The 25,394-nt window shown below is 42.7% G+C and overlaps 1 protein-coding gene across 2 annotated transcripts in view; it reads left to right on the top strand.

The window, feature by feature from the left end:
* LOC143276677 (vacuolar protein sorting-associated protein 51 homolog) overlaps window positions 1–25,394 on the top strand; it is a 46,038-nt gene that overhangs the window by 2,824 nt on the left and 17,820 nt on the right. For both annotated transcript variants that reach the window (XM_076581310.1, XM_076581319.1), the window contains exons 3-18: window positions 355–489; window positions 1,848–2,003; window positions 3,448–3,521; window positions 4,470–4,602; window positions 6,543–6,631; window positions 7,317–7,437; window positions 8,593–8,696; window positions 9,653–9,752; window positions 10,643–10,743; window positions 14,020–14,099; window positions 15,695–15,837; window positions 18,018–18,140; window positions 20,877–20,981; window positions 21,667–21,807; window positions 24,028–24,138; window positions 25,014–25,132. In XM_076581310.1, the coding sequence (XP_076437425.1) occupies window positions 355–489; window positions 1,848–2,003; window positions 3,448–3,521; window positions 4,470–4,602; window positions 6,543–6,631; window positions 7,317–7,437; window positions 8,593–8,696; window positions 9,653–9,752; window positions 10,643–10,743; window positions 14,020–14,099; window positions 15,695–15,837; window positions 18,018–18,140; window positions 20,877–20,981; window positions 21,667–21,807; window positions 24,028–24,138; window positions 25,014–25,132 (1,835 nt within the window). The remainder of the gene's footprint in view (window positions 1–354; window positions 490–1,847; window positions 2,004–3,447; window positions 3,522–4,469; window positions 4,603–6,542; window positions 6,632–7,316; window positions 7,438–8,592; window positions 8,697–9,652; window positions 9,753–10,642; window positions 10,744–14,019; window positions 14,100–15,694; window positions 15,838–18,017; window positions 18,141–20,876; window positions 20,982–21,666; window positions 21,808–24,027; window positions 24,139–25,013; window positions 25,133–25,394) is intronic.

Here is a 25,394-nt window from a genome sequence, read left to right as displayed (position 1 = left end):
CGAAGCGTTTTTGTAAAGCACCTAGAGCAGATTTCTGGATAGTGCGCTATGTAAGTATCCATTATTATTATTATTATGTTCACTATGTCGTGAGCTGCTGGAACTTCAAATTGAAATCTGTTGTGACAGAGGAATACAATACAGTACAACACAATGCAAAATATGATTCAGTAGAATAGAATAAAATGCAGTACAATACAGTACAAAATGCAATGTGATGCAGTGCAATTATCTTAGCTGTTTGGTACGTCTTTGAAATCATGAGTCCACATTGTCTGCAGTAATTAATCTTGTCCTGGAGATATATGCCTATAAATCATGTTTCAACCTACTTTGCATCATTTTCTGCCACAGGAGAAATCATTGGTGGAGCTGATGGAGCAGGAGCAAACCATGGTCAAAGACATCCGCAGTCTGGACAGTGACATGCAGACACTGGTATATGAGAACTACAACAAGTTTATCAGTGCCACAGACACTATCAGAAAGGTATGTGTCAACTGGGTATTGTTTTACTGCTTGATTGCTGCTGATGACAATATAAGTATTTTCTTCTGTCGTATTACGAATACGGTTGCAGTGACTGCAGGTTGGTGGATGTCTTTTCTCTGTTGACCTTTGCACAGATTTAACCCTTGTATTGCTGGTGATGAATATGCTTGTCAGTAAAGGGCTGTCTTCTTACTGAGATCTGACAGATTTTACAAGCCAGGGTGTCAGTCACCATTCTTTATCTGGACATCTTCCTCATTGGATGGCATTACTATTGTTCAGCAGAATCAGTGACACCATTGACAGGGACACAAAAAGTAGTGACTGCGGTTCAAACTCCTGTCACAGTGGTCTCATTTCACCAGGGCTCAGCAGTGAAGGGGTTAACTGTAGTTGATTGCAGCCACAAAGGACTGGGAGAGAAGCTGAGTCACACTGAGAAGTGTTTTTGAGTGAAACAGCTGAATTATTGCTCTTTGGTGGAACTTGTGTTGAGTGATATCCAGTGTTTTTGAGTGAAACAGCTGAATTATTGCTCTTTGGTAGAACTTGAGTGATGCCCAGTGTTTTTGAGTGAAACAGCTGAATTATTGCTCTTTGGTAGAACTTGTGTTGAGTGATGTCCAGTGTTTTTGAGTGAAACAGCTGAATTATTGCTCTTTGGCAGAACTTGTGTTGAGTGATGCCCAGTGTTTTTGAGTGAAACAGCTGAATTATTGCTCTTTGGTAGAACTTGTGTGGAGTGATGTCCAGTGTTTTTGAGTGAAACAGCTGAATTATTGCTCTTTGGTAGAACTTGTGTTGAGTGATGTCCAGTGTTTTTGAGTGAAACAGCTGAATTATTGCTCTGTGGTAGAACTTGTGTGGAGTGATATCCAGTGTTTTTGAGTGAAACAGCTGAATTATTGCTCTTTGGCAGAACTTGTGTTGAGTGATGTCCAGTGTTTTTGAGTGAAACAGCTGAATTATTGCTCTTTGGCAGAACTTGTGTTGAGTGATATCCAGTGTTTTTGAGTGAAACAGCTGAATTATTGCTCTTTGGCAGAACTTGTGTTGAGTGATATCCAGAATAGTCTAATTTAGAGAACAGCATATCTGTCTTTTTAGCTTCAGTAAATGAGTGTTTGTGAGTGTGCATGTCTGTGTGTCTGTGTATGCACATGTATTTGTGTGTATGTGTGTGCACATGTGGTGTTGATGTGTTCCTCTGGAAATTTGTTTACATTTTAGCATAGATGGGGATCTTTCTTTCTATTGCAAACATGTAGACATATTTCCTTTGAGTTTTATGTTTGACATTTAGAGGATGTTATTTCCACGAAGATGACTACAGGCACAGTATGTTTGAACACCAGATGAAGAACGACTTCAAGAAGATGGAGGACGAGATGGACCACTTGGCCACAAACATGTCCAAGATCACCACCTTCTCTGCCAGCATCAGCGACACGCTACAAGACCGCCGTCACCAGATCACCAAGCTATCTGGTGTCCATTCCTTGCTCAAAAAGGTGGGCATAGCGATCTGTCTTGGTTTTTATAAGATATAACTTCATTGTCTGTAAATTTACAACAATTCACTTTTTTTTTCCTTTTTTTTTTCTTTTTTGCATTTGCAGGTCATTACCAACTAACCCCTATACTGATAACAATAGTCACAGAGCCAGACTGAATAGAATAGAATAGAATAGATTTTATTGTCATGAAACCGTAAGGTTTATAAGACACAAGTGCAATGGTAAATGAATGAACGAATGAAAAACACACATTTAATCAATCAGTTAATGCAGTAAATTGCAGCAGCATTCATAAACAAATTTTCCCAATCTTGTTTGTATATATTCATCATCTGTTAGCATCACCTGACTGGGAATATGTCCTGTGTTATTCGAATTTTGAATATGAGTAAGCAATACCTTTCAGTGCGGCAAAAGGCTTTGTTTGTGCAAAATGGTTCAGTTGTTTAGTCTTTTATAGTTGAGTAATAATGTTTTCCATGCAGGAATACTGTTGCTGAAACTTCGTGTACAGCATCCCTACTTTGTGGGAAGTGTTTGAACTCATTTCTTTTCCTTTTTAGAATTTTTTTTACACTGTTCTGTTTTTCTGTCATATTGATTGTTCTTCCTATCACATACTTCCTTCTGTCTTCCAGTCGGTCAAATGTCTTATCCCCGTTTTCTAAACTTTAAATCTCAATCAGAGGTTGATATTGTATAAAATGTAGATTTTTTTTTTTTTTTTTTAATCTACAAATTTTGTATTCTTGAAATAAGTTTCTTTATGAGTGTGTTTGAAAGAAAGATAGTATTGCTTATTGGTGATTGATATTTCTTGGGTAGGTAATATTACCTGTGTCTCAGAGTAGATGTATGGATTACTGTCAAAAAAAAAAAAGAAAAGTTTTTGCCTCCTTTCCACCATTTAGTTCTGCATAAGTGTTGATTGCAAATTTTGGACACTGGAAATTTTCAGACAGATGTCCACCAGTGTAAGAATTGGAAGTGTGTGTGTGTGTGTGTGTGTGTGTGTGTGTGTGTGCGCGCGCGCGCATGTGTGCGTTTGTGTGTGTGTGTGTGTGTGTGTGTGTTGTTTTACAGAGTGAAAGCAGTTAGGTTCCTGGACTGAAAGTTAAAAACATACTGTTGTTATTGCTGCTGTTGCTGTGATTGGTTGCAGTTCTGTTGATTTTATTTTCTGGAAATTAAAGGGAAAACATATACTATACTGTTGTTGCTGCTATTGGTGCTGCTGTTGGTTGCTGTCTTATTTGTCTACAATTTCATGACAATGTGTGTGTGTGTGTGTGTGTGTGTGTGTGTGTGTGTGTGTGTGTGTGTGTGTGTTTTGTGTCTTACAGGATATAAAACATGAGTCCCATGAAAATACATAGTCAAACTGGATTAATGATAATGGTGAATTGATTGACTGATTGATTGTTTGATGTGTCATCAGTTGCAATTCCTTTTTGAGCTCCCGGCGCGCCTGAAGAAGTGCATTGAAATGGAGGCGTACAGCCAGGCTGTCAGGTCAGCTGAGTGATGTTTTACTGTATTTGAAAGAAAGATTAATATTGTTTTACATTTCTCTTTTTGTACTGTCTTTATCTCTCTCTCTCTCTCTGTGTGCGTGTGTGTGTTACTCACTTCCGTTCCGTACAGATGTGAGCAATGTTGTGTCTCTCAGTTTGAAGCTGTGTTATACTTGTACATTATACATGTATTAAGTATTCAGTATAACTACATTTATATGCGTACATGTTTGTGTGTCTCTTAAAACAACGGCAGATGTGTAAGTCGGCCAAAGTGCTAATATCTTCACCGTTGGAAAATAAAGATTCATTCATTCATTCATTCTCTCTGTGTTTTGTATTTTTGTTTTATTCAGATTTTTCTAAATACATTTTTAAATCAAAAAATGTGTACAACCATCATAACATGGTTTCAGACTTCTCCATACACATTATTAAGTTTTCACGTTAGAAATAAAAAAGACAAAAAGAAGGTAAATAAAAAAGAACAGAAGACATTGAGGATGAGGAAGAGAGAGAGGAGAGAGACTGAGACTGAGAGATATATTACTCTTTATGATTTTTCTTGTTTACCACAACAGATTTCTCTGTGTGTGCATGCTTGTATGCATTTGTGGAGAGTGAATGATTTTATACTTACATATTGAACGAATGCCAGCATCCTTTTTAAAAAAAGATTTTAACTACACATACTTAACCTTGTCCCATTAGTGCAGACTCCGGCAGGGGTCTAATTCCTGTCCTGTGCAAACTACTACCCACGTATGCGGAGTTTTTTTATTATTGAATTTCAGTAGCTCAACATTTTACAAAACAATAGGCTTTGGACTTGAAAAGCAAACAAAGCATAAAAAATAACCCCGGTGTGTGTTTTCTTTGCATTTCTGTACCTCATGTGCATCGTTTGATATGTGCGGAGCTGATACATGTACATGTCTTTTGCCAGGTACTACACCAAGGCTCAGAGAGTGCTCCACCAGTACAGCCACATGCCCAGTTTCCAGGGCATCAACCACGACTGTGATGCCATCATACAGCAGCTGTGTGCCACACTGCGACAGCAGTTCAAAGAAAAAGAGGTGCACCCCCAAAAACCTATTGCTGCCTACATGGCAGGTTCAGTTACACCCCCTAAAAGGATTGATTGATTGATTGATGTGGATACTTATATAGCGCCTATCCTCGGTCAGAGACCAAGCTCTAAGTGCTTTACATACACGGGGACATTTGCACCACAGGCTGCCTACCTGGGTAGAGCCAACTGACGGCTGCCACTGGGCGCTCATCATTCGTTTCCTGTGTCATTCAATCAGATTTCAGACGCACACGCATACACACTCAGACAGACATGTAACATTTTACGTGTATGACCGTTTTTATTTATTTATCTCGCCATGTAGGCAGCCATACTCCGTTTTCGAGGAGGTGTATGCTGGGTATATTCTTGTTTCCATAACCCACTGAACGCTGACATGGATTACAAGATCTTTAACGTGCGTATTTGATCTTCTGCATGCGCATACACACGAAGGGGGTTGAGGCACTAGCAGGTCTACACATATGTTGACCTGGGAGATCGGAAAAATCTCCACCCTTTACCCACCAGGTGCACCGAGATTCGAACCCAGGACCCTCAGATTGAAAGTCCAGCACTTTGACCATTCGGCTATTGCACCTGTCAAGGAGTATGGCTGCCTACATACCAGGGTAAAACTGGTCATATATATAAAAACATACTTGTACATGTGTGTGGAAGTTGCAGCCCATGAACCAGAAGAAAAGAGGTACAAGTATGTTGAGATGGCTTAGGAAATTTCTGCCACAAAGTATCTGACACTGTCATACTGTTTAATCCTTCAGATCCGTTCTGATAACATATTTGTTCAAACAGAATTTTAAACTATATGTCCATCTACCCCCAGAACATCTTTATGCATGTGTCAGTGTGCGTGGGTGGGATGGGGGAAGGAGAGGTGCATGAGTTATGAGTGATGTTAAACTGTTGTCTGTTTTTAAGATAGTATCTTTATTCTTTGAAATTTAAAAAAAAAAAAGAAAGAAAAAGATTAATGTGTGTAATTCATACCACATTATTGTTTAATGCGCTTAGAATGGCAAGGTAAGCACTATACAAATGCACATTACTGTTATTATAAATAAACAGATTCAGGAGGGACAGGGGGTATTTATGTTTTTAAACAAATGTCTCAGATAGTGGGATTGGCATTTCTTCGTTGCCCCTGCTCAGAGAATAGTGTTGTGAAAATCTTTTGGCAAAATACACTGTAAAGTAGTGTTTCCTTCTTCAAGATACCAAAGCATACATTGTTAAAAAGGTTTTTCTTTGTTTTATTGCAGCTCATGTTCTACTGATCATGTGACTTCATGTTGTTCATTGTCGTTGTTATGAGCTGATAGCTGCCCCTGTTTTACTGAAAGAAGCATTGTTCACAAGTATCATCCATTAATGAGAATTATTTATCTTTTTGGTGTTAATAGGTGAAAATGGACTACACAAACATGTGAATGTGTTTTTGTTGGAATGAGTTTTTGATTGTTGTCAGGGGAAGTAACATTGAATGTCCATAAGAACAGAAGATCAGAATCTGAGTGAATTCTCCAGGTATAGCTTGAACAAACCACACAATTGAGACATCACAGTCAGCCTTCTGTTTTTATGTATGCCAGTAAACGCTGCAGATCATACACATACGCAGGCATGCATGCACTCATGCATGCATGCGCGTGCACGCACACACACGCACACACACACTCGGATCACACACAATTTAGAAATCACAGTGAGTCTTCTGTTTTTGTGTATGCTAGTGAACACTGCAAATCACATTTGCGCACACTCGCTTGTGTGCACACACATACACACACACATGCTTGTGCACACACACCCATCCAACCTGATAATTGTCAGAATCACAAAAGATTGCAGAATGTGGCAGTTTTTGCTCACAGCACAGGGAAGTCTTGGTGCTGACGGTGGGTGGTGTGTGTCTGTTTTCAGTCCACACCCAAGCAGCTGGCAGAGTGTGTGGACCTGTTGCTGCAGCTGGATGAGCCCCCAGAGCAGCTGTGTGATGAGTTCCTGGCTCAGTGAGTATTGTATAATGAGTTCCTGGCTCAGTGAGTATTGTATAATGAGTTCCTGGCTCAGTGAGTATTGTATAATGAGTTCCTGGCTCAGTGAGTATTGTTTTATGAGTTCCTGGCTCAGTGAGTGTTGTGTGATGAGTTCCTGGCTCAGTGAGTTGTGTGATGAGTTCCTGGCTCAGTGAGTTGTGTGATGAGTTCCTGGCTCAGTGAGTATTGTATAATGAGTTCCTGGCTCAGTGAGTGCTCAATTGTGGTGCTGGTGTGGGTGTTGTATGTATGTCTGTCAAAGGGAGGGAGGGGGTGAGGGGGGAGAGAGAGAGAGGCCAACACATGTACACTTTTCAATAACTTTTTAATAGTAATATTTGTACATCAAATATTCCTGATGATTTTCCTGAACATGTGTATAATCTTTATGAAGTGTGAGAAAACATTGTTAGGGAAACAACATCAATAGCATAAAGCACTGAACAGTTATCATAGAAAGGATGAAAGATGAAACAGACAGACTCACAGCATCAAAAATTCAGGTATTGCAGTGATACTGCCAGAAACATGGACTGTACTTTTCTCCATCAGACATTTGTTGAACAATATTCAAAAAAAAAAAAGAAAAGAAAAGAAAACAAACAGACAAACAAACAAAAAAAACCAACAGCATGTAATGTATTTCTGTTCTGTGTAGTGCTCGTCAGAAAATTGACGAAGATCTGCAGAATCTGGATTGGCAAATCAAGCTGCAGTCAGGGGAGACCATTCCAGCTGAAGAGGACAGGCCTTCCAAGGCCTTTATTACCGCCCCTATGGTAAGTCCTTTTTTTTTTCCAGTTGAGTTGAGTGTGGAGCTGAGAACATGTGGGAAGGGGACGTTTAATTGTGTTCTGTTGGTTTGATAACATAACATTAACTGAAGAATACCAAGTGGTTTTCTTTTTCAGTCTTAGTTTCCCCTGATATTTTTCTCTGATGTCTAAGAGAAACAGGGAGAGAGGGACACAGTGAGAATGTGTGCACGTGAATGCAAAAGTCAGAAAGGGATTGTGTGTGCCTGTGTGTGTGTGTATGTGATAGATATTTTGATGCTTGTGAGCCTTTGCTTCCTTTTATTTTCATTGCAGTAGCATGATCTGCAACCAGATAGATTATTAGACACTTCTGGATTTTATGTTTTGATTTATCAAGACAAATCAGCACAGGTTTGTTTAGTATACAGCAATGGTGTCATCAGCAGAGTGATGGTATATGTATTTGTGTGTGTGTGTGTTTGTGTGTTCGTATGCGTGCGTGTGTGCTGTATGTGCTTTGTATTGTGTGTATGTCCTGTGTATGTGTGTGTGTGTGTGTTTGTATGCGTGCGTGTGTGCTGTATGTGCTTTGTATTGTGTGTATATGTCCTGTGTATGCGTGCGTGTGTGCTGTATGTGCTTTGTATTGTGTGTATATGTCCTGTGTATGCGTGCGTGTGTGCTGTATGTGCTTTGTATTGTGTGTATATGTCCTGTGTATGTGTGTCTGTCTGTCTGCTGTGTGCATGGAGGAAGGTGGCAGAATGGTAAAGATGCTCAGCTGCCAATACACAGAGTCCCTGTGGGTGTGGGTTTGAATCCTGAATTCGCCCTTTCTCCCAAGTTTGACTGGAAAATCAAACTGAGCATGTAGTCTTTGGGATGAGACAGTAAATAGAGGTCCTGTGTGCAGCAGGCACTTGGTGCACTGAAAAAGAACCCATGGCAACAAAAGTGTTGTCCTCTGGCAAAATAATGTAAAAAGAAATCCACTCTGATAGGTACACAAATATTTAAGCATGCACTCAAGGCCTGACAAGCGTGTTGGGTAATGCTGCTGTCAGGCATCTGCCTAGCAGATGTGAAGTGTATATGGATTTGTCTGATTGCTGTTACGCCTCCTTGAGTAACTGAACTGAATTATGTGTGTGTGTGTGTGCTATGTGTGTGTTGCAGGATATACTGGAGTTTGTGGATGCTGGATGCAATGGCTTTCTCAGCAACATGTGTCTGGTCATTGCTTCCTACAACGACATGTTCCTTTCTCGTGCCCAGGCAGAGTGAGTGACCATGTGGGGTTTTTCTGTGTTGTTTTGACTTGGGAATGTGATGTGCTTTCTCTTTGTTTCCCTCTGTCTGCCTGTCTCCTACATCTTCTCTTTCTCTCTTTCTCTCCTTTTGTTTTTTCCTCTGTCCCTTTTGATTCTATTTTTTGACTGTCTTTCCCCAAATACAATAATCAAACAAAACCGTGCTGCTGCTTTTTAAAATTTTTATTTTTAATGATTACTGAATGTATTTATCAACAGATTAGATTTTTTTTAAAGTGTATCACAAGTGAGTCTTGAAGGCCTTGCCTCTCTTGTCTTTTAATGGTGTTGTTACATAATGATGCTTTGAATATACTGGGTGAGATGAGCATGCTGTACTAACGCTGTATAAGAGAGGGGGAGTGAGGGGAGTGGGCAAGTTTGTGGGGTGGTGGAAGGGGAATTAGAAAGGGAATGGAGTAAGCTCAGTCTGGTAAATCTTATCATGGGTAATTATTTTCAAATATGTGTAAAGGCTTTATGTCCTGCATGCAGCTGACAGACACTTTTCCATGTTTTATGGACAATAGACCAGCGGAGAGTTGTGCGGCCATCTTGGATCTTGTGCATGAGCATCTAACTTTTACTGGAAATGGCAAGCAATGCTAAAGGCTATCGACATAGACCACAGCGCAAACATGCGTTGTCCCCCATTTCTTTAGTTGATAGCCTCCATTGCTACAACCAAACTCTGTGCAATATATGCACAGTAAAAAAGAACAAAATATGAAGCAAAAAGTCGAAGAGAAAAGCCTTCTGTTTCGCATGTTCTTCCTCTCTCGATCGCCTTGTTGCTGGAAATTTGGCAGAGCCAGTCGACTTCCATAACACAGATCATGTGATGCGCCTCTATAAGTCATGTCAGCACAGAACTCTCCAGCGGTCTATTAAAGTTGTTATCTTATCTTGTGTGGTGTGCCGTGCAGTGAGCGCCTAGACACGGTGGCCCTGAGAAAGTTGGTGCTGTTTGTCAATGATCTGATGGAGCAGTACTTCCACTATGTGCGTCAGCGTGTGCAGCTGGAGGTGAGAGTCCCCACACCCAGTCTGTCTGTTTCATAAACGGTGTCTTGGGAAATTATCGCAGAACATTTTTTTCAATGTGCCGTTCCACTGTTGAGGCAGTCTGCAAAAGAGGTTGACTTGTGGTGGTGGTGGTGGTGCTTCTCTATGGTGTGCTCTCCTGGACAGATAGCTGACTGGTGCTGCTGCATGGATCCAGAATGCTTGTCAGGCCTACCTACAGCTTACCATGTGTTGGGGGGGGGGAAAGGTTATATGAAAAAAAGATCTTATAAATGTGAACAGACAAGTAAATTGATAAATAAAGAATTAAAATGAAAGATGTCTAATAATGATAAGAATGATTATGAATAAGCTTACCATGTGTTGGGGGGAGAAAGGTTACATGAAAAAAAGATCTTATAAAGGCATGAACAGACAAGTAAATTGATAAATAAAGAATTAAAATGAAAGATGTCTAATAATGATAAGAATGATAATGAATAAGCTTACCATGTGTTGGGGGAGGGGGGGGGGGGGGCGAGGGGGAGTTACATGAAAAAAGATCTTATAAAGGCATGAACAAGCAAATTCATAAATAAAGAATTAAAATGAAAGATGTATGATTATGATAAGATTGATAATGAACACTTTTTCTGCACTTTTTTTTCAAATTGATCAAAGTGCTTTACATGTAGAAATCTCATAGACTATAAAATGATGAAATAATTAATCAGTCTACACACTCATTGCAGACATCATGACACCACTTGTCACCTGACTTGCACATGTGTGCGCACATACACACACACGCACACACGCGCACACACAAACACACATACACACACACACACACACACCAACCACACCTGCTCCTTTGTATTAAAAGGCAAATGTAGAAGAAATATTGTCAGAAAGAGACGGGCGACAACACGATCCTGGTGAGGGCCCTGGACAGGTTTCACCGCCGTCTGCAGGCCATGAACAAGCTTCTGCAGGACACTGACTTCTCCAGGTACGTCCACTGCTGGTGTGTGCTTCATGCTTGTGGGCGTGGCAGTCAGGTTGCACTGTGTCTCGTTCATGTGGGCTTTCTTGTGTGGTTTGTTTTTTTAATTCAGACTTCCATGAAAGGTAACAAAATGTAAGCCAACACAACATACTTAGACCAGTTTTGTACACATTCCCATTGTCATTAAGGTTTGAAAAATAGGTTGCACATATTTGAATTGTATATCGGAATGTACGCCCCCTCCCCCACCCCCTCAAAAAAAAAAAAAAAAAAAAAAAGAAAGACACTATTAAAAGGATGAAAAGTGCTAACAACATTCAAATCAGCAAAAAAAATTAAATAAATACAGATTTTTCAAGGTTCAAGATTTAACCAAGCACACAACTAAATAAACAGACTCACACATATGTAGAATTATTGGAGAGAATAAAAAGACAGTCGACTACATGAACATTCCTGTCTAGAATCTGAAAGATCAGGATCTGTATTGCTGAGAATGGCCACAGATTACTGCATGATCTGGTATTGTTGTGTGGAATAACCAGATTGATCTCCATAACCACGATGAAGTGCCACAGGTGTTGGACTTCTGATCCAGTGTCCACCAGTGATCGGGGTTCCATACCCTGTTTTGGCATGGTCTTTTGTCCATGGGGAGAGGCCCTTTACTGTGATTATCCTCCCTCCTGGGTCTTTTGTCCATGGGGAGAGGCCCTTTACTGTGATTATCCTCCCTCCTGGGTCTTTTGTCAATGGGGAGAGGCCCTTTACTGTGATTATCCTCCCTCCTGGTTCTTTTGTCAATGGGGAGAGGCACTTTACTGTGATTATCCTCCCTCCTGGGTCTTTTGTCCATGGGGAGAGGCCCTTTACTGTGATTATCCTCCCTCCTGGGTCTTTTGTCAATGGGGAGAGGCCCTTTACTGTGATTATCCTCCCTCCTGGGTCTTTTGTCCATGGGGAGAGGCCCTTTACTGTGATTATCCTCCCTCCTGGGTCTTTTGGCCATGGGGAGAGGCCCTTTACTGTGATTATCCTCACTCCTGGGTCTTTTGTCCATGGGGAGAGGCCCTTTACTGTGATTATCCTCCCTCCTGGGTCTTTTGTCCATGGGGAGAGGCCCTTTACTGTGATTATCCTCCCTCCTGGGTCTTTTGTCCATGGGGAGAGGCCCTTTACTGTGATTATCCTCCCTCCTGGGTCTTTTGTCCATGGGGAGAGGCCCTTTACTGTGATTATCCTCCCTCCACCCAGGTGTGAAAGGGAGCCTGGCTTGAGCGGGGAAAGGTTGTCATGACGTAAGGAGAGGACTGGGCCCCACCTTCCCATGCTGAGCCCATGACACAGTGGATATGAATTCCCTGTGAAGCCCCAGTGGCTGTCAAAGACAGCGGGAACTTTCACTCATTTTGTACTGCCAGTTCACTCCCCTGACTTTCCCCACACACAGCACATTTATATGGGTAAGAAATAGAATCGCCAAAACAGTTATGAACTGTAAATTTCCAGACTGACAATTAATAGAGTGATGGCCCAGAGGTAAGGCGTCCACCTTTGAAGTGAGAGAATTTGAGCGTGCTGGTTCGAATCACAGCTAATATTTTCTCCCCCTCCACAAGACCTTGAGTGGTGTTCAGGACGCTAGTCATTCGGATGAGACAATAAACTGAGGTCCCATGTGCAGCATGCACTTAGCGCATGTAAAAGAACCCACAGAAACAAAAGGGTTGTTCCTGGCAAAATTCTGTAGAAAAATACACTTTGATAGGAAAAACAAATAAAACAGCACACAGGAAAAAAAATTTTAAATGGGTGGTGCTGTAGTGTAGCAACATGCTCTCCCTTCTTGTGCTATCATTCAGTGAGATGATGAAAATATCCATATTACTGTTAGAAATTTGCACATACTAATGACTTTTAAACAAATCCAGGAAAGCACAAAGAGTTTGAGACAGGTTGAATTCAGAATGCTATATAAGCTCAGTAGTGACAGGTTGAATTCAGAATGCTATATAAGCTCAGTAGTGACAGGTTGAATTCAAAATGCTATATAAGCTCAGTAGTGACAGGTTGAATTCAGAATGCTATATAAGCTCAGTAGTGACAGGTTGAATTCAGAATGCTATATAAGCTCAGTAGTGACAGGTTGAATTCAGAATGCTATATAAGCTCAGTAGTGACAGGTTGAATTCAGAATGCTATATAAGCTCAGTAGTGACAGGTTGAATTCAAAATGCTATATAAGCTCAGTAGTGACAGGTTGAATTCAAAATGCTGTATAAGCTCAGTAGTGACAGGTTGAATTCAAAATGCTGTATAAGCTCAGTAGTGACAGGTTGAATTCAAAATGCTGTATAAGCTCAGTAGTGACAGGTTGAATTCAGAATGCTATATAAGCTCAGTAGTGACAGGTTGAATTCAGAATGCTATATAAGCTCAGTAGTGACAGGTTGAATTCAGAATGCTATATAAGCTCAGTAGGGCCCCTTCATCTAATTTTGTTGTCTGCCTTGTGACCGAGAAGAAACTGGGTCAAACGCCATTGTTGACACGCACTGCCCATGTAAACCAGTCACCTAGAAAATAACTTCCTTGCTGGCGAGCACAGCAACACACTCTGCATTTATTGGTTGCAGTGGAGAGTGGAAAGGTCAGTTAAGATATTCTTCGCTCATAATGTCATTCTGCAGATTAGATGTCACTCCAAAAATTCTAAACTTTCTGAAGCCCTGATCAGGCTTCTTTGTCTGAAACATTTGTAAGGTGAAGGGCCTCAATATATATATATATATATATATATATATATATATATCATAAAAATGGCAACATTACACAGGGCTCGCACAAAAAATCAATGACCACATGGAAACTTGCACGGTTTTCTCCTTGGAGGCATGATGAACTGATGCTGGCCCATCATGGGGAGTCAGTTGACTCTTTCTTTTTTTGTTTCAGCGACTATGATTCTGCTGATATATAAACAGCACAGACAAATGAAAAAAAAACCGAAAACGTAGAATGGCTGCCTACATGGCGGGGTAAAAACGGTCGTACACGTAAAAGCCCGCTCGTGTACATATGAATAAACATGGGAGTTGCAGCTCACAAACGAAGAAGAAGACAAATAAAAGTAGAAAGTGTTTTGGAATTCTACATCCTTGATTAGTGATCAGTGACTTTAAGTAAAACCATTTTGTCCTGAATGTGGTATAGCACATACAGTGGTATTGGTGACAACTGTCTTCTGACTGTGTGTGTGTGTGTGTGTGTGCGCCACAGAGCGGGTACGGAGATTGTGTCAAGAGCTGCCAAGGATCGTGTGGGGCACTACCTGCAGACCCTCAAACAACACTTTGCTGGTGAGTTGTCTGTGCACACACACATGCGCACTCCACACACATGCATGCATGCACATCTATATAGTATATGCATGCACACACACACACACACACACACACACACACACACACACACACACACACACATACATACATGTGTGTGTGGTTCGTCCGTTGGGATCGACAAGGACCATCTAGTCATCCTGGGGGTGGGTGGGTTGGGCTCTGTGGGTGCGCAGATGACTGGTCAGGCCAATCCGCGCCCGGAAGGTTCTGACGCAGCATGGATGGGATGGTGGCGACTGTCGGGGACTTGCTGGCACTGCTTTTCCTGGCCTGTCTGTGTTGCTCTGCTGCAGCAACCGTACAGCAGTTTCTTGGGGAGCCGGTGGTCTGGCATGCGAACTACATGGCCTGCCCAGCGCAGCTGGGTCTGCATCAAGATGGTGTAGATGCTGGGCAAGTTTGCACGAGTGAGCACCTCTGTGTTAGGGATCTTCTCTTGCCACTTTATGCCGAGAAGTTTTCTGAGGCTGGTGGTGTGGAAGTGGTTCAGGTTTTTGGCGTGGCGTTTGTAGGCTGTCCATGATTCACATCCATAGAGCAGTGTGGTGAGAACTATGGCCTTGTATACTTTGAGCTTCGTCTCCAGGGTGATGCCTCTCCTGTTCCAAACATTCTTATGGAGTCTGCCAAAGGCAGTGCTGGCTTTGGCGAGTCTGGCATTCACCTCGTCGTCAGTGAACTGTGCGAGAGAGTGTACTGCCCAGGTATGTGAACTTGTCCACTGCGTTCAGTTGTTACCCGTTGATGAAGATGTTTGGTTCAATGTAAGGCTTTCCTGGAGCTGGCTGGTGCATCACCTCAGTCTTCTTTGTGCTGATTGTGAGGCCAAAGTTGTCACAGGCAGCAGAGAACTTGTCGACGTTGTGTTGCATGTCAGCTTCGGAGGCAGCGTTGAGAGCACAGTCATCAGCAAACAGGAAGTTGACGGTGTCTGTCCTCACCTTGGTTTTTGCTTGAAGCCTCCTGAGGTTGAAGAGTGAGCCATCTGTGTGGTACCTGATGCCAGTGTCTATGTCAGCGTCTCTGAAGGCATCTGTCAGCATGGCTAAAAACATGAGACTGAACAGGGTGGGGGCAAGAACACACCCTTGCTTGACTCCGTTGGAGACAGGGAATGGTTCTGAAGCCTCTCTGTTGTCTTGGACTCGGGCCAGCATCCCATCGTGTAGTTGCCGTATGATGGTGATGAACTTTCTGGGACATCCGTACTTCGCCATGATTCTCCAAAGGCCATCTCTGCTAACAGTATCGAAGGCCTTGGTCAGATAGACATAGGTGGATTAAAGGTCGGCGTTCTGTTCCTGACACTTCTCCTGGAGCTGCCTGGCAGCAAACACCATGTTGATAGTCCCACGTTCTTTCCAGAAGCCACACTGGCTCTCTGGTAGGAGACCTTGCTCAAGGTGCGCTATGAGACGGTTGAGTAGCACTCTGGCCAGAGTCTTGCCTGCGATGGACAGCCTGTCCTTATGCCAATCATTTGACATGTTGAAACGTTTGATTCTGAGTGAGAAAGCATTATGTTGTGACCAGAGTGCGTGTTGGTGCAGACTGCCTGACAGACATACGACAGAACCTGGCGGCTCCCCGGCTGGTGGGGAAGCAGGACAGTGTGACCAAGCTGGCTGAACTGCTGGCCAACATGCAGTCCTCTGTCGTCGAACAGATCAAGTCCGTCCTGAACAACCTGCAGGTAGGGCACCTAATGGCTAAATGTAGGGTGGAGGTGGGGTGGGGGTGAGTGTGTGTGTGTGTGTTTGTGTGTGGGAATGTAAGTGTGTATGTGTGTATATTTGTGTGTGTGTGTGTGTGTGTGCGTGCGTGCTTTAGTTTAACATTTGGTGTCATATACTGTACCATGTCAAACTGATGCAAACTAGGCCTGTCGGTTTGTTCTGCTTGGCCAAATTTCACACGGCTAACAGTGAAAAGACGAGCGGTCTTGCCCGGTCCACTCTTAGCCAATCAAACGCCTCTTCTTCATCATCCACCTCTTCAATGTCCGACCCTTCAGTTTGTAGCATTTCAAGTACTTCGGCAACCCTAAAACGTTGCCGTCACTGCCTTGTTCGCTTCACAACATTCTGAGAAGAGCCCGCTTTGCTAACAGGCTGGCACGCGAGCAGACGACTGGTCAGTGACTTTGTCAGCGTGTGTGCGAGATGGGCCACACATCCCAGGCTGACCAATCATACTGTTCGATTGTGGAGTGACCCAGAATAGCGCACTCTGCTTGGCTAATCACAAAATCACGTGTACAGCGCATGATGGAATTTTACTTTCGGAGAATGCTATTCCATTCCTTCGTCCGAATCCGAATACGTTTTGTGTAGGAATGCGTGAGCATTCCTTCGTCCGGAGAGAGTTACGTCTTCATCATCCTCGTCGATGTCGAAACCTTCAGTTTGAAGCATTTCAATCACTTCAGCAGCAGTAAAAAGCTGCTGTCGTGATCTAGTTTGCTCCAAAAATTTTCGATACATATGCAGATTAGCTTGTCATGTGGGGTACCAAGGTCAACGGCTGGCCAGCAAGTGTATTGTTATGGAACCTCACAAAGAAACTTTCCATTCGACCCTTGACATGTTCGCAATGCCTGGCATAGCTGCAATTTTTATGCTACCCCATGAGGAAAATGTGGAAAAAATTTTAATTGTCGAAACTGCTATAGCATTCTGTCATCTGGAACGCTACCATACGTCAGGAACGCTGTAACGTTCCATCGTCCGGAATGAGTTAATGTGCGTATTTGATCTTCTGCGTACGTATGCCCATGAAGGGGGTTCAGGCACTAGTCTGCACATATGCTGACATTGGAGATTGGAAAAATCTCCGCTACTAGCCCACCAGGTGCACTGAAACTCAGGATTGAGCTTTGGAAACTTGGGAAACTCAGGATTGAGCTCGGGAAACTTGGGAAACTCAGGATTGAGCTCGGAAAACTCAGGATTGAGCTCGGGAAACTTGGGAAACTCGGGATTGAGCTCGGGAAACTCAGGATTGAGCTCTGGAAACTTGGGAAACTTGGGATTGAGCTCGGGAAACTTGGGAAACTCAGGATTGAGCTCTGGAAACTCAGGATTGAGCTCTGGAAACTCGGGATTGAGCTCTGGAAACGATTGAGCTCTGGAAACTTGGGATTGAGCTCTGGATTGAGCTCTGGAAACTCAGGATTGAGCTCTGGAAACTCGGGATTGAGCTCTGGAAACTCAGGATTGAGCTCTGGAAACTCGGGATTGAGCTCTGGAAACGATTGAGCTCTGGAAACTTGGGATTGAGCTCTGGAAACTCGGGATTGAGCTCTGGAAACTCAGGATTGAGCTCTGGAAACGATTGAGCTCTGGAAACTTGGGATTGAGCTCTGGAAACTCGGGATTGAGCTCTGGAAACTCGGGCAGGGATCCGGTGCTCTGACCATTTGGCCACCACATCTATCCAATGCATGTTTGATTGCTGATTTGTTATTTTGAGTGGAGCAATCACACTGAATAGTTGACATGAGATCAGCATTTGGCTCGTCTCCAGTGTTGTTTTGTAACTTCACAGTGTGTGGATTCACCTCGTATGAATTAGAAGACAGTACAGTACTAACATGTATTGGTTGAATAGGTTTGTGTGTGGAAGGAGTCTGTGTGTTTATGTGTGTGTGTGTGTGTGTGTAGGTATGTGGTGTATGTGTATGCTGTGTGAGCATGTATGTGTGTGTATGTGTTATATTTTGTTATATTTTGTTTTTAATTCTTGCACCTTATTCATGTCTCATACTTGGTAAAACACACTAAGACTAAAGGGTCACAGGGTAAGCACTGTTTAGAGGCACATCATTATTATATTAATATATTATTTTTATTTTTGATTCATTTTTTTTTTCAGGCATTCATAGCTCCTGACATCACGTTTGCCATGAAGACATATTTCCGAGGTCCGTTCTGCAACCAGGACGTGAGAGAGGGCCTGGTGGTGGGCTTTGTCCAGCACATCACCACTGTCTGCAATGTGAGTGCTTCAGTCTCTTCTTCCTGCTGGGTTGTCCCAACCAGGCAGATCAATCAAACTGCAGTGGGGCTGATTACCTATCAGTTCTTAAAACAGTTAATGAAAATACAAAATAGCGTTAAAAGGTCAATTAAAACAACATTAAAACAAGAGAGGCAAGGCCTTCAAGACTCACTTGTGATACATTGAAAAAAAAAAATCTAATCGTTAAAATGTGTTCTGTATTTGTTATTACAAAGCTTCGCGTTAAAAAGAAAAAGAAAAAAGTCCTAACCAGATTCGAATTAAGTCCCCTAGCATTAATTACAGAGTAATTTCCCTTTTTTTACTATCTGCGCCAAAACATTTGCAAAATAAATAATACTTCCATGCTTAGCAAAAGAAGTTCCTGTTTGAACAAAAAATGATAATAATGACTGCTCTTGTTGTTGGGTCAGAATATCAGATCAAAGTGCCAAGTTTAGAGAATACAAAAAATATAAATATAACTAAATGCAGTTTGCATATAATTAGTCTTCAATTTTTGTTGTTGTTTTTTTGTGCCCATCCCAGAGGTGCAGTATTGTTTTAAACAAGATGACTGGAAAGAACTGAATGTTTCCTATTTTTATGCCAAATTTGGTGTCAACTGACAAAGTATTTGCAGAGAAAATGTCAGTGTTAAAGTTTACCACGGACACACAGACACACACACACACCCACAGACAACCGAACACTGGGTTAAAACATAGACTCACTTTGTTTACACAAGTGAGTCAAAGATCAGTTTGCCCAAGTCTCATTCCATCCACGTAAAATTTAAGCCAAGTTAAAAATATTGAAAATAATAAAAATGAAAGGCCAAATCATCCACTTCTGTTTCAGTCCATGTCAATTTTAAATTGAGTCAAAATACAGATTTCCTTCAGTAACCGCAAGAGTGCCTGCGGGGACATCCTTGAACAAGTGCTCCATGGAGCTGGCTGTAAAATGTTTGTGCCTGACATCATGCAGATCCTGGCAGTCAGTCGTTAGATGTTTCAGGCTGAGAAGCTAGTGGCAAGGCACACACACCACAGAGCTGGTTCACCTTTCAGGATCAAAGAATGTGTCAGACAGAAATGACCTGCATAAAGCCTGCACAGCAACCTGACAGTGTGCACTGGTGTCTGATTGACTTGCTGCATCATAAGACTTACTGTAAAGTTCGGTCTGTTGAGCGCACTGGTATATAAGTCGCACCCACTAAATTTTGGAAAAGTTTGAACTTTATACATACATAAGCCACACTGGTTTATAAGCCGCACTTTTTTCCGGTACCGGAACACGTACTGATACAACAGAAAAGCTGTCAATACTGTAGGTTATGAAATAAACACAAGCGGGAACAACATAAAGAAAAGCAAGCAAAAATACTGCTAGTGCCACAAAAAAATAATAAATAAACACAACAAAAATAAGATCTATAATTTAGGGATAGTCACATTTATTCAACGTCATCCTGCTCACTGAATCCACTAAAATCTTAGTCTTCAGTGTCCGAGTTGAAGAGAACCAGCACAACTTCCTCCACCGTCTTGTCACTGACTTCAGCCTCGCTTTCACTTCATGAACTGTCGTCCGCTAGGTCGATCGCCTTCAATTTGAAGGCTGCATCATAGGCATAACGTTGCGTTTTCGGCATGATGAGGGTGTACACTTGAGCAGAGTTGAACTGAATGCTGATCTGAAGGCTTTAATGTGTGTGGATTTGATTTATAAAACGTGAACAGTTAGCACACTATCCTGAAGCTGATCCAAAAATTCATGGACAGAAATCATGATTTTGGTGAGCTGAAGGGCAGCGAAGAATAGAAGAGAACGTGACACTCCCGGGATCGTTAAAATCCACAAATAAGCCGCATCATTGTATAAGCCGCAGAGGTTGAAGCTGGGGTAAAAAGTTGCGGCTTATAGACCGAACTTTACGGTAATTTACAGCCACATGTCTTTGTGACTTCCTTTCTGTCTGTCTACTCCTTTTAGATCTTTGTGCTCAGCTGCTGATTCTAAAGTGCTGAATATCCCTTGTTGAAACAAATGAAGGAGGCAGGAGGCTGCCAATACAGAGAGTCAGTGAGGGTGTGGGTTCGAATCCCGCTCTCGCCCATTCTCCCAACTTTGACTGAGTGTCTAGTCATTCAGATGAGACGATAAACCCATGTCCCCTGTGCAGCACGCACTTGGCGCACTGAAAAAGAACCCATGGCAACGAGAGTGTTGTCCTCTGGCAAAATGATATAAAAAGAAATCCACTCTGATAGGTACACAAATATATAAGCATGCACTCAAGGCCTGACAAGCGTGTTGGGTTATGCTGCTGTCAGGCATCTGCCTAGCAGATGTGGTGTAGCGTATATGGATTTGTCCGAATGCAGTGACGCCTCCTTGAGAAACTGAAACTGAAACAAATCACAAGGTCAACACTCTTTCTCCTTTCTTGGCCCTGTGGTGTGGAACAGACAGCCCTTCTCTGTCTGTCACATGGATTTGGCACTTCAGTTCCAAACGCACCTCTTCTGCTCTTCTTACCATATTATTGACTAATGTGCTTCTTCACCTTCTTTCCTTTGTGCTTGCATGTTTGTGTGTGGACACAGTTGTTTGTGAATGGTATGTTGTATGTCTTTGTATGTTGTAAGTTTGAGTGAACATGGGAAATGCAGCCCTTGAACGCAGGAGGAGAATTTAAAAACAAAATGTGATGAACCTTTCCAGGAATTCTGTGAGTCAAGCGGTGACCGTGGGTCGGTACCTCCGGCACTGTTGTTGATCCTGTCACGGTACTGCATTGACCTGGAGAACGCCACCATCTCCTACCTGGTCAGTTCTGCACATATTGTCCTTTTGTATGGGATGTGTGTGTGTGTGTGAGAGAGACAGAGAGAGAGAGAGAGTGCGCTTGAGAGTTAATTGTGTTTGTACACGTGTATTTTTTTGTTGTTGTTGTTGTCGTGTGTGTGAGTGCATGAGTGTTAACTGTTTGCATTTGTACATGTGAAAGGTTTTTTTTTGTGTGTGTATGTGTCTGTGTGTGTGTGTGTGCTCATGTATGTTCGTGTGTGTGTTTGTGTCTGACTGATGTGTTATTGCAAAGTGCTTTGAGAGGTTTGAAAGCGCTGTATAAATGTACTACTATTTTATTTTTTCACCATTCAAAATCTTTTTATTCATTCATTTTTATGTAATTTTACTGTGACATAAATGTACACGCAGCAGTAACATTAGAAAATAGAATAGACGAATGTAACGTAACACACTTAGCAAGTAATTAAATGAATAGGGCAAGGCAACACAATGTACTATTAGTAGAAGTAGTAGTAGTCGTGACATAAATGGACACACAGCAGTAAAACAAGAGAATAGATGAAAGTTACATACTGCACTTGACAATGATTAAAGGAATAAAGTTGGGCACCACAATCTGTCGATGTACTAGTATTATTAGTAGTAGTTGAAGAAGCAGTAGCAGTATATTATTGTTGTCGTTGTTGCTTGGTTGTGGCAGCTGACGCTGACAGAGGAGCAGTTTCTGGTGGAAGAGCGGACGGTGGGGTCACTGGTCAGCGACCTGTGTCATCAGGCCAAGTCAGCCGCACAGCGTCTGCTCAACCATTATGTCCGTGTGCAGGGACTCACCATCTCTCAGGTGTGTGTGGGGGAGGGGGAGTGGGCTTATGTTTTGGGGGGTTGGGGGGTGGTGGCTGTGGGGGGCCCTATATCTTCTTTTCCAGATCAACACTCAGCTTACATCAGAGATTGACATGTCAGAAGACGGGCGCAATAGCCGAGTGGTTAAAGCGTTGGACTGTCAATCTGAGGGTCCTGGGTTCGAATCACGGTGACGGCGCCTGGTGGGTAAAGGGTGGAGATTTTTACGATCTCCCAGGTCAACATATGTGCAGACCTGCTAGTGCCTGAACCCCCTTCGTGTGTATATGCAAGCAGAAGATCAAATACTCACGTTAAAGATCCTGTAATCCATGTCAGCGTTCAGTGGGTTATGGAAACAAGAACATACCCAGCATGCACACCCCTGAAAACGGAGTATGGCTGCCTACATGGCAGGGTAAAAACGGTCATACACGTAAAAGCCCACTCGTGTGCATACGAGTGAACGTGGGAGTTGCAGCCCACGAACGCAGAAGAAGAAGAAGAAGAAGGTGACATATCAGAAGAGGGTGCTCTGTTGGCACAGGGGAGGTAACATGTCGGGGGGAGGTAACTAGCCGCACCTACCTTCATTTTCTCCCCTTCTCAGGGGTAGTAGTTTGCACAGGACAGGAGATCAGACCTCCGCCGGAGTCTGCATCAGTGGGTTACGGTAAGTATTTTAGATTAATTCCTGTTACAGCAAAGTGAGAGCTGTATGACTGACTAGTGGTTTCTCCACTGCAATGAGAATTTTTGAATAGCTTTGTATTTTGTGAAGGACTATGACTCTCAAACTGAAAGGCAAGATTGCGCTTGCTCTTAGTGCTGTGGCTTTGGGGGCTAGTTGGCCTTTGGGAACCATCCCATCGCTGACTGTCCTAAAACCCTCTTGGCTGAGAGAGTGGGGATGTAGCTAAATCAAATTCATAATCAAATTCTAGCCCAGATAATTTGGGCATTAGTTGCCTTCCCTGCTGTCCTGATCATCTTAGTTGGTCACAATTGACAATAATACATATCTTCTTTTTGTTTTGTTTTTGTTGTTTGCTGAATTGCCATGTCAGTGTGCAATTCCTCACCATCTCTCAGGTGTGTGTGTGGGGAGGGGGAGTATGTGTTTTTCTGGGGGGGTCTTATATCTGATTTTTGTCATGTTGCAACAGAAACACTTGGCACATCGTGTGTTCTTTCCATATTGTTACAGTGCAATTCTTTATCAATAGGTTTACCTTCTCCTGGCATAGAACCTCTACAGAAACTTCAAAACTCATCTGCTTATCTGATCCTGAAAGCCTCTCACAAACAACCGTGACCTCCAGTTCTATAGAAGTTACACTGACTTTCAGTATCTGACAGAATAAAGTTAAAAATAGCTTGAATATGTTGCAGTTCATTGAATTGTTCTGCACCCTCGTACCTTTTGGATTTACAGTCCGCCCTGTGCAGGCCTGAGTTCATCTGACACACGCATGTTTGAAATCCTGCGTTATGTGATTGTCCTGTGATGATTGTCCATTGTCCTGTGATGGTTGTCCATTGTCCTGTGATGGTTGTCCATTGTCCATTGTCCTGTGATGACTGTCCATTGTCCTGTGATGACTGTCCATTGTCTTGTCCTGTGATGATTGTCCATTGTCCTGTGATGATTGTCCATTGTCCTGTGATGATTGTCCATTGTCCTGTGATGACTGTCCATTGTCCATTGTCCTGTGATGACTGTCCATTGTCCTGTGATGGTTGTCCATTGTCCTGTGATGGTTGTCCATTGTCCATTGTCCTGTGATGACTGTCCATTGTCCTGTGATGACTGTCCATTGTCTTGTCCTGTGATGATTGTCCATTGTCCTGTGATGATTGTCCATTGTCCTGTGATGACTGTCCATTGTCTTGTCCTGTGATGATTGTCCATTGTCCTGTGATGATTGTCCATTGTCCTGTGATGATTGTCCATTGTCCTGTGATGGTTGTTCTGTTGAAAGTCAACAAACTGACTCATCGTTTTGTTATTGTTTCGATGTTTTTTTCTTTTTTATGTTGTTGTCTGTCTGTTTGATTTTTTTTTTCCAGGTCAGTCAGGTCTGATATACAGGACTGAAACATTCAGCCCTGATATGGGCCTGTGTGGTGGTTGCTGGACTATAAGCAATAATGATAATAATAAGGATCATAATCATAATGATAGCAACGATGATGACGGCGGTGTTTGTCCCGGCAGATGCTGAGGAAGAGCGTGGAGACGCGTGACTGGCTCAACACCATAGAACCACGCAACGTGCGTGCCGTCATGAAGCGGGTGGTGGAGGACATGACCGCCATTGACCTGCAGGTCTGCCTGCTTTCCTCACTGCTTCTGGCAGTCTGAAAAAGTCCCTGGAAACTCACCTCATCTGTCTGAAAAAGTCCCTGGAAACTCACCTCATCTGTCTGAAAAAGTCCCTGGAAACTCACCTCATCTGTCTAAAAAAAGTCCCTTGAAACTCACCTCATCTGTCTGAAAAAGTCCCTGGAAACTCACCTCATCTGTCTGAAAAAGTCCCTCGAGACTCACCTCATCTGTCTGAAAAAGTCCCTCAAAACTCACCTCATCTGTCTGAAAAAGTCCCTGGAAACTCACCTCATCTGTCTGAAAAAGTCCCTCGAGACTCACCTCATCTGTCTGAAAAAGTCCCTCGAGACTCACCTCATCTGTCTGAAAAAGTCCCTCAAAACTCACCTCATCTGTCTGAAAAAGTCCCTGGAAACTCACCTCATCTGTCTGAAAAAGTCCCTCGAGACTCACCTCATCTGTCTGAAAAATTCCCTCAAAACTCACCTCATCTGTCTGAAAAAGTCCCTGGAAACTCACCTCATCTGTCTGAAAAAGTCCCTCGAGACTCACCTCATCTGTCTGAAAAAGTCCCTGGAAACTCACCTCATCTGTTCTGACTACCATCTATGTGACTGATCTGATTTTTTAACTTTTACTCTGTGTGTGTGTGTGTGTGTGTGTGCATGTTTGTGCTTTTGTGACTGTAAGCATTGAATGCCTATTTAGATATGTATGTAAAACTTTAACTTTTGATTTTTATGTAAATGCCACATACTCCCAGTCTGGGAGGTGTGAGCGACAATGTATTATTATTATTGTAACTATGATGATTATTTTAGTCATAGTAATATTGATGACGATGATGATGATGATGATGATGGTTATGATACCAGGTGGGGCAGCTGTACGAGGAAGGGGTGCGAAGGGAACGCAGCAGTGACTCAAGTCGTCGCACTCACCCCCACAGCGTCTCCCAGCAAAACAAACGTCTGCAGTGGAGCTACTCCCCCAGGTGATGGAATAGTCATGGCCAGAGACAATGAAAATGCGCCAAGGATGGCACGCTCCACACACATGACACCCTTCTGAGAGAGAGAGAGAGAGAGAGAGAGAGAAAGGAAACAGATCTGTTGCTTCTGTGTTGACACATTTTATTTTGGGAACACTCCTTATCTCACTCTCAATTCTGTCCTCAGAAAAAGCAGGGTGGGGTGGAGTTGATAAAAGGGACAAATGGAGGAGAGGAGTGTGTTCAGCAGCACTGAAACTGACTG

The sequence above is a fragment of the Babylonia areolata genome, chromosome 2 (genome assembly GCF_041734735.1).
Source record: "Babylonia areolata isolate BAREFJ2019XMU chromosome 2, ASM4173473v1, whole genome shotgun sequence".
NCBI classification, from domain to species: Eukaryota; Metazoa; Mollusca; class Gastropoda; order Neogastropoda; family Buccinidae; genus Babylonia; species Babylonia areolata.
Note: the sequence above shows the minus strand (reverse complement) of the source record. Positions and strands in the feature narration are given on the sequence as shown.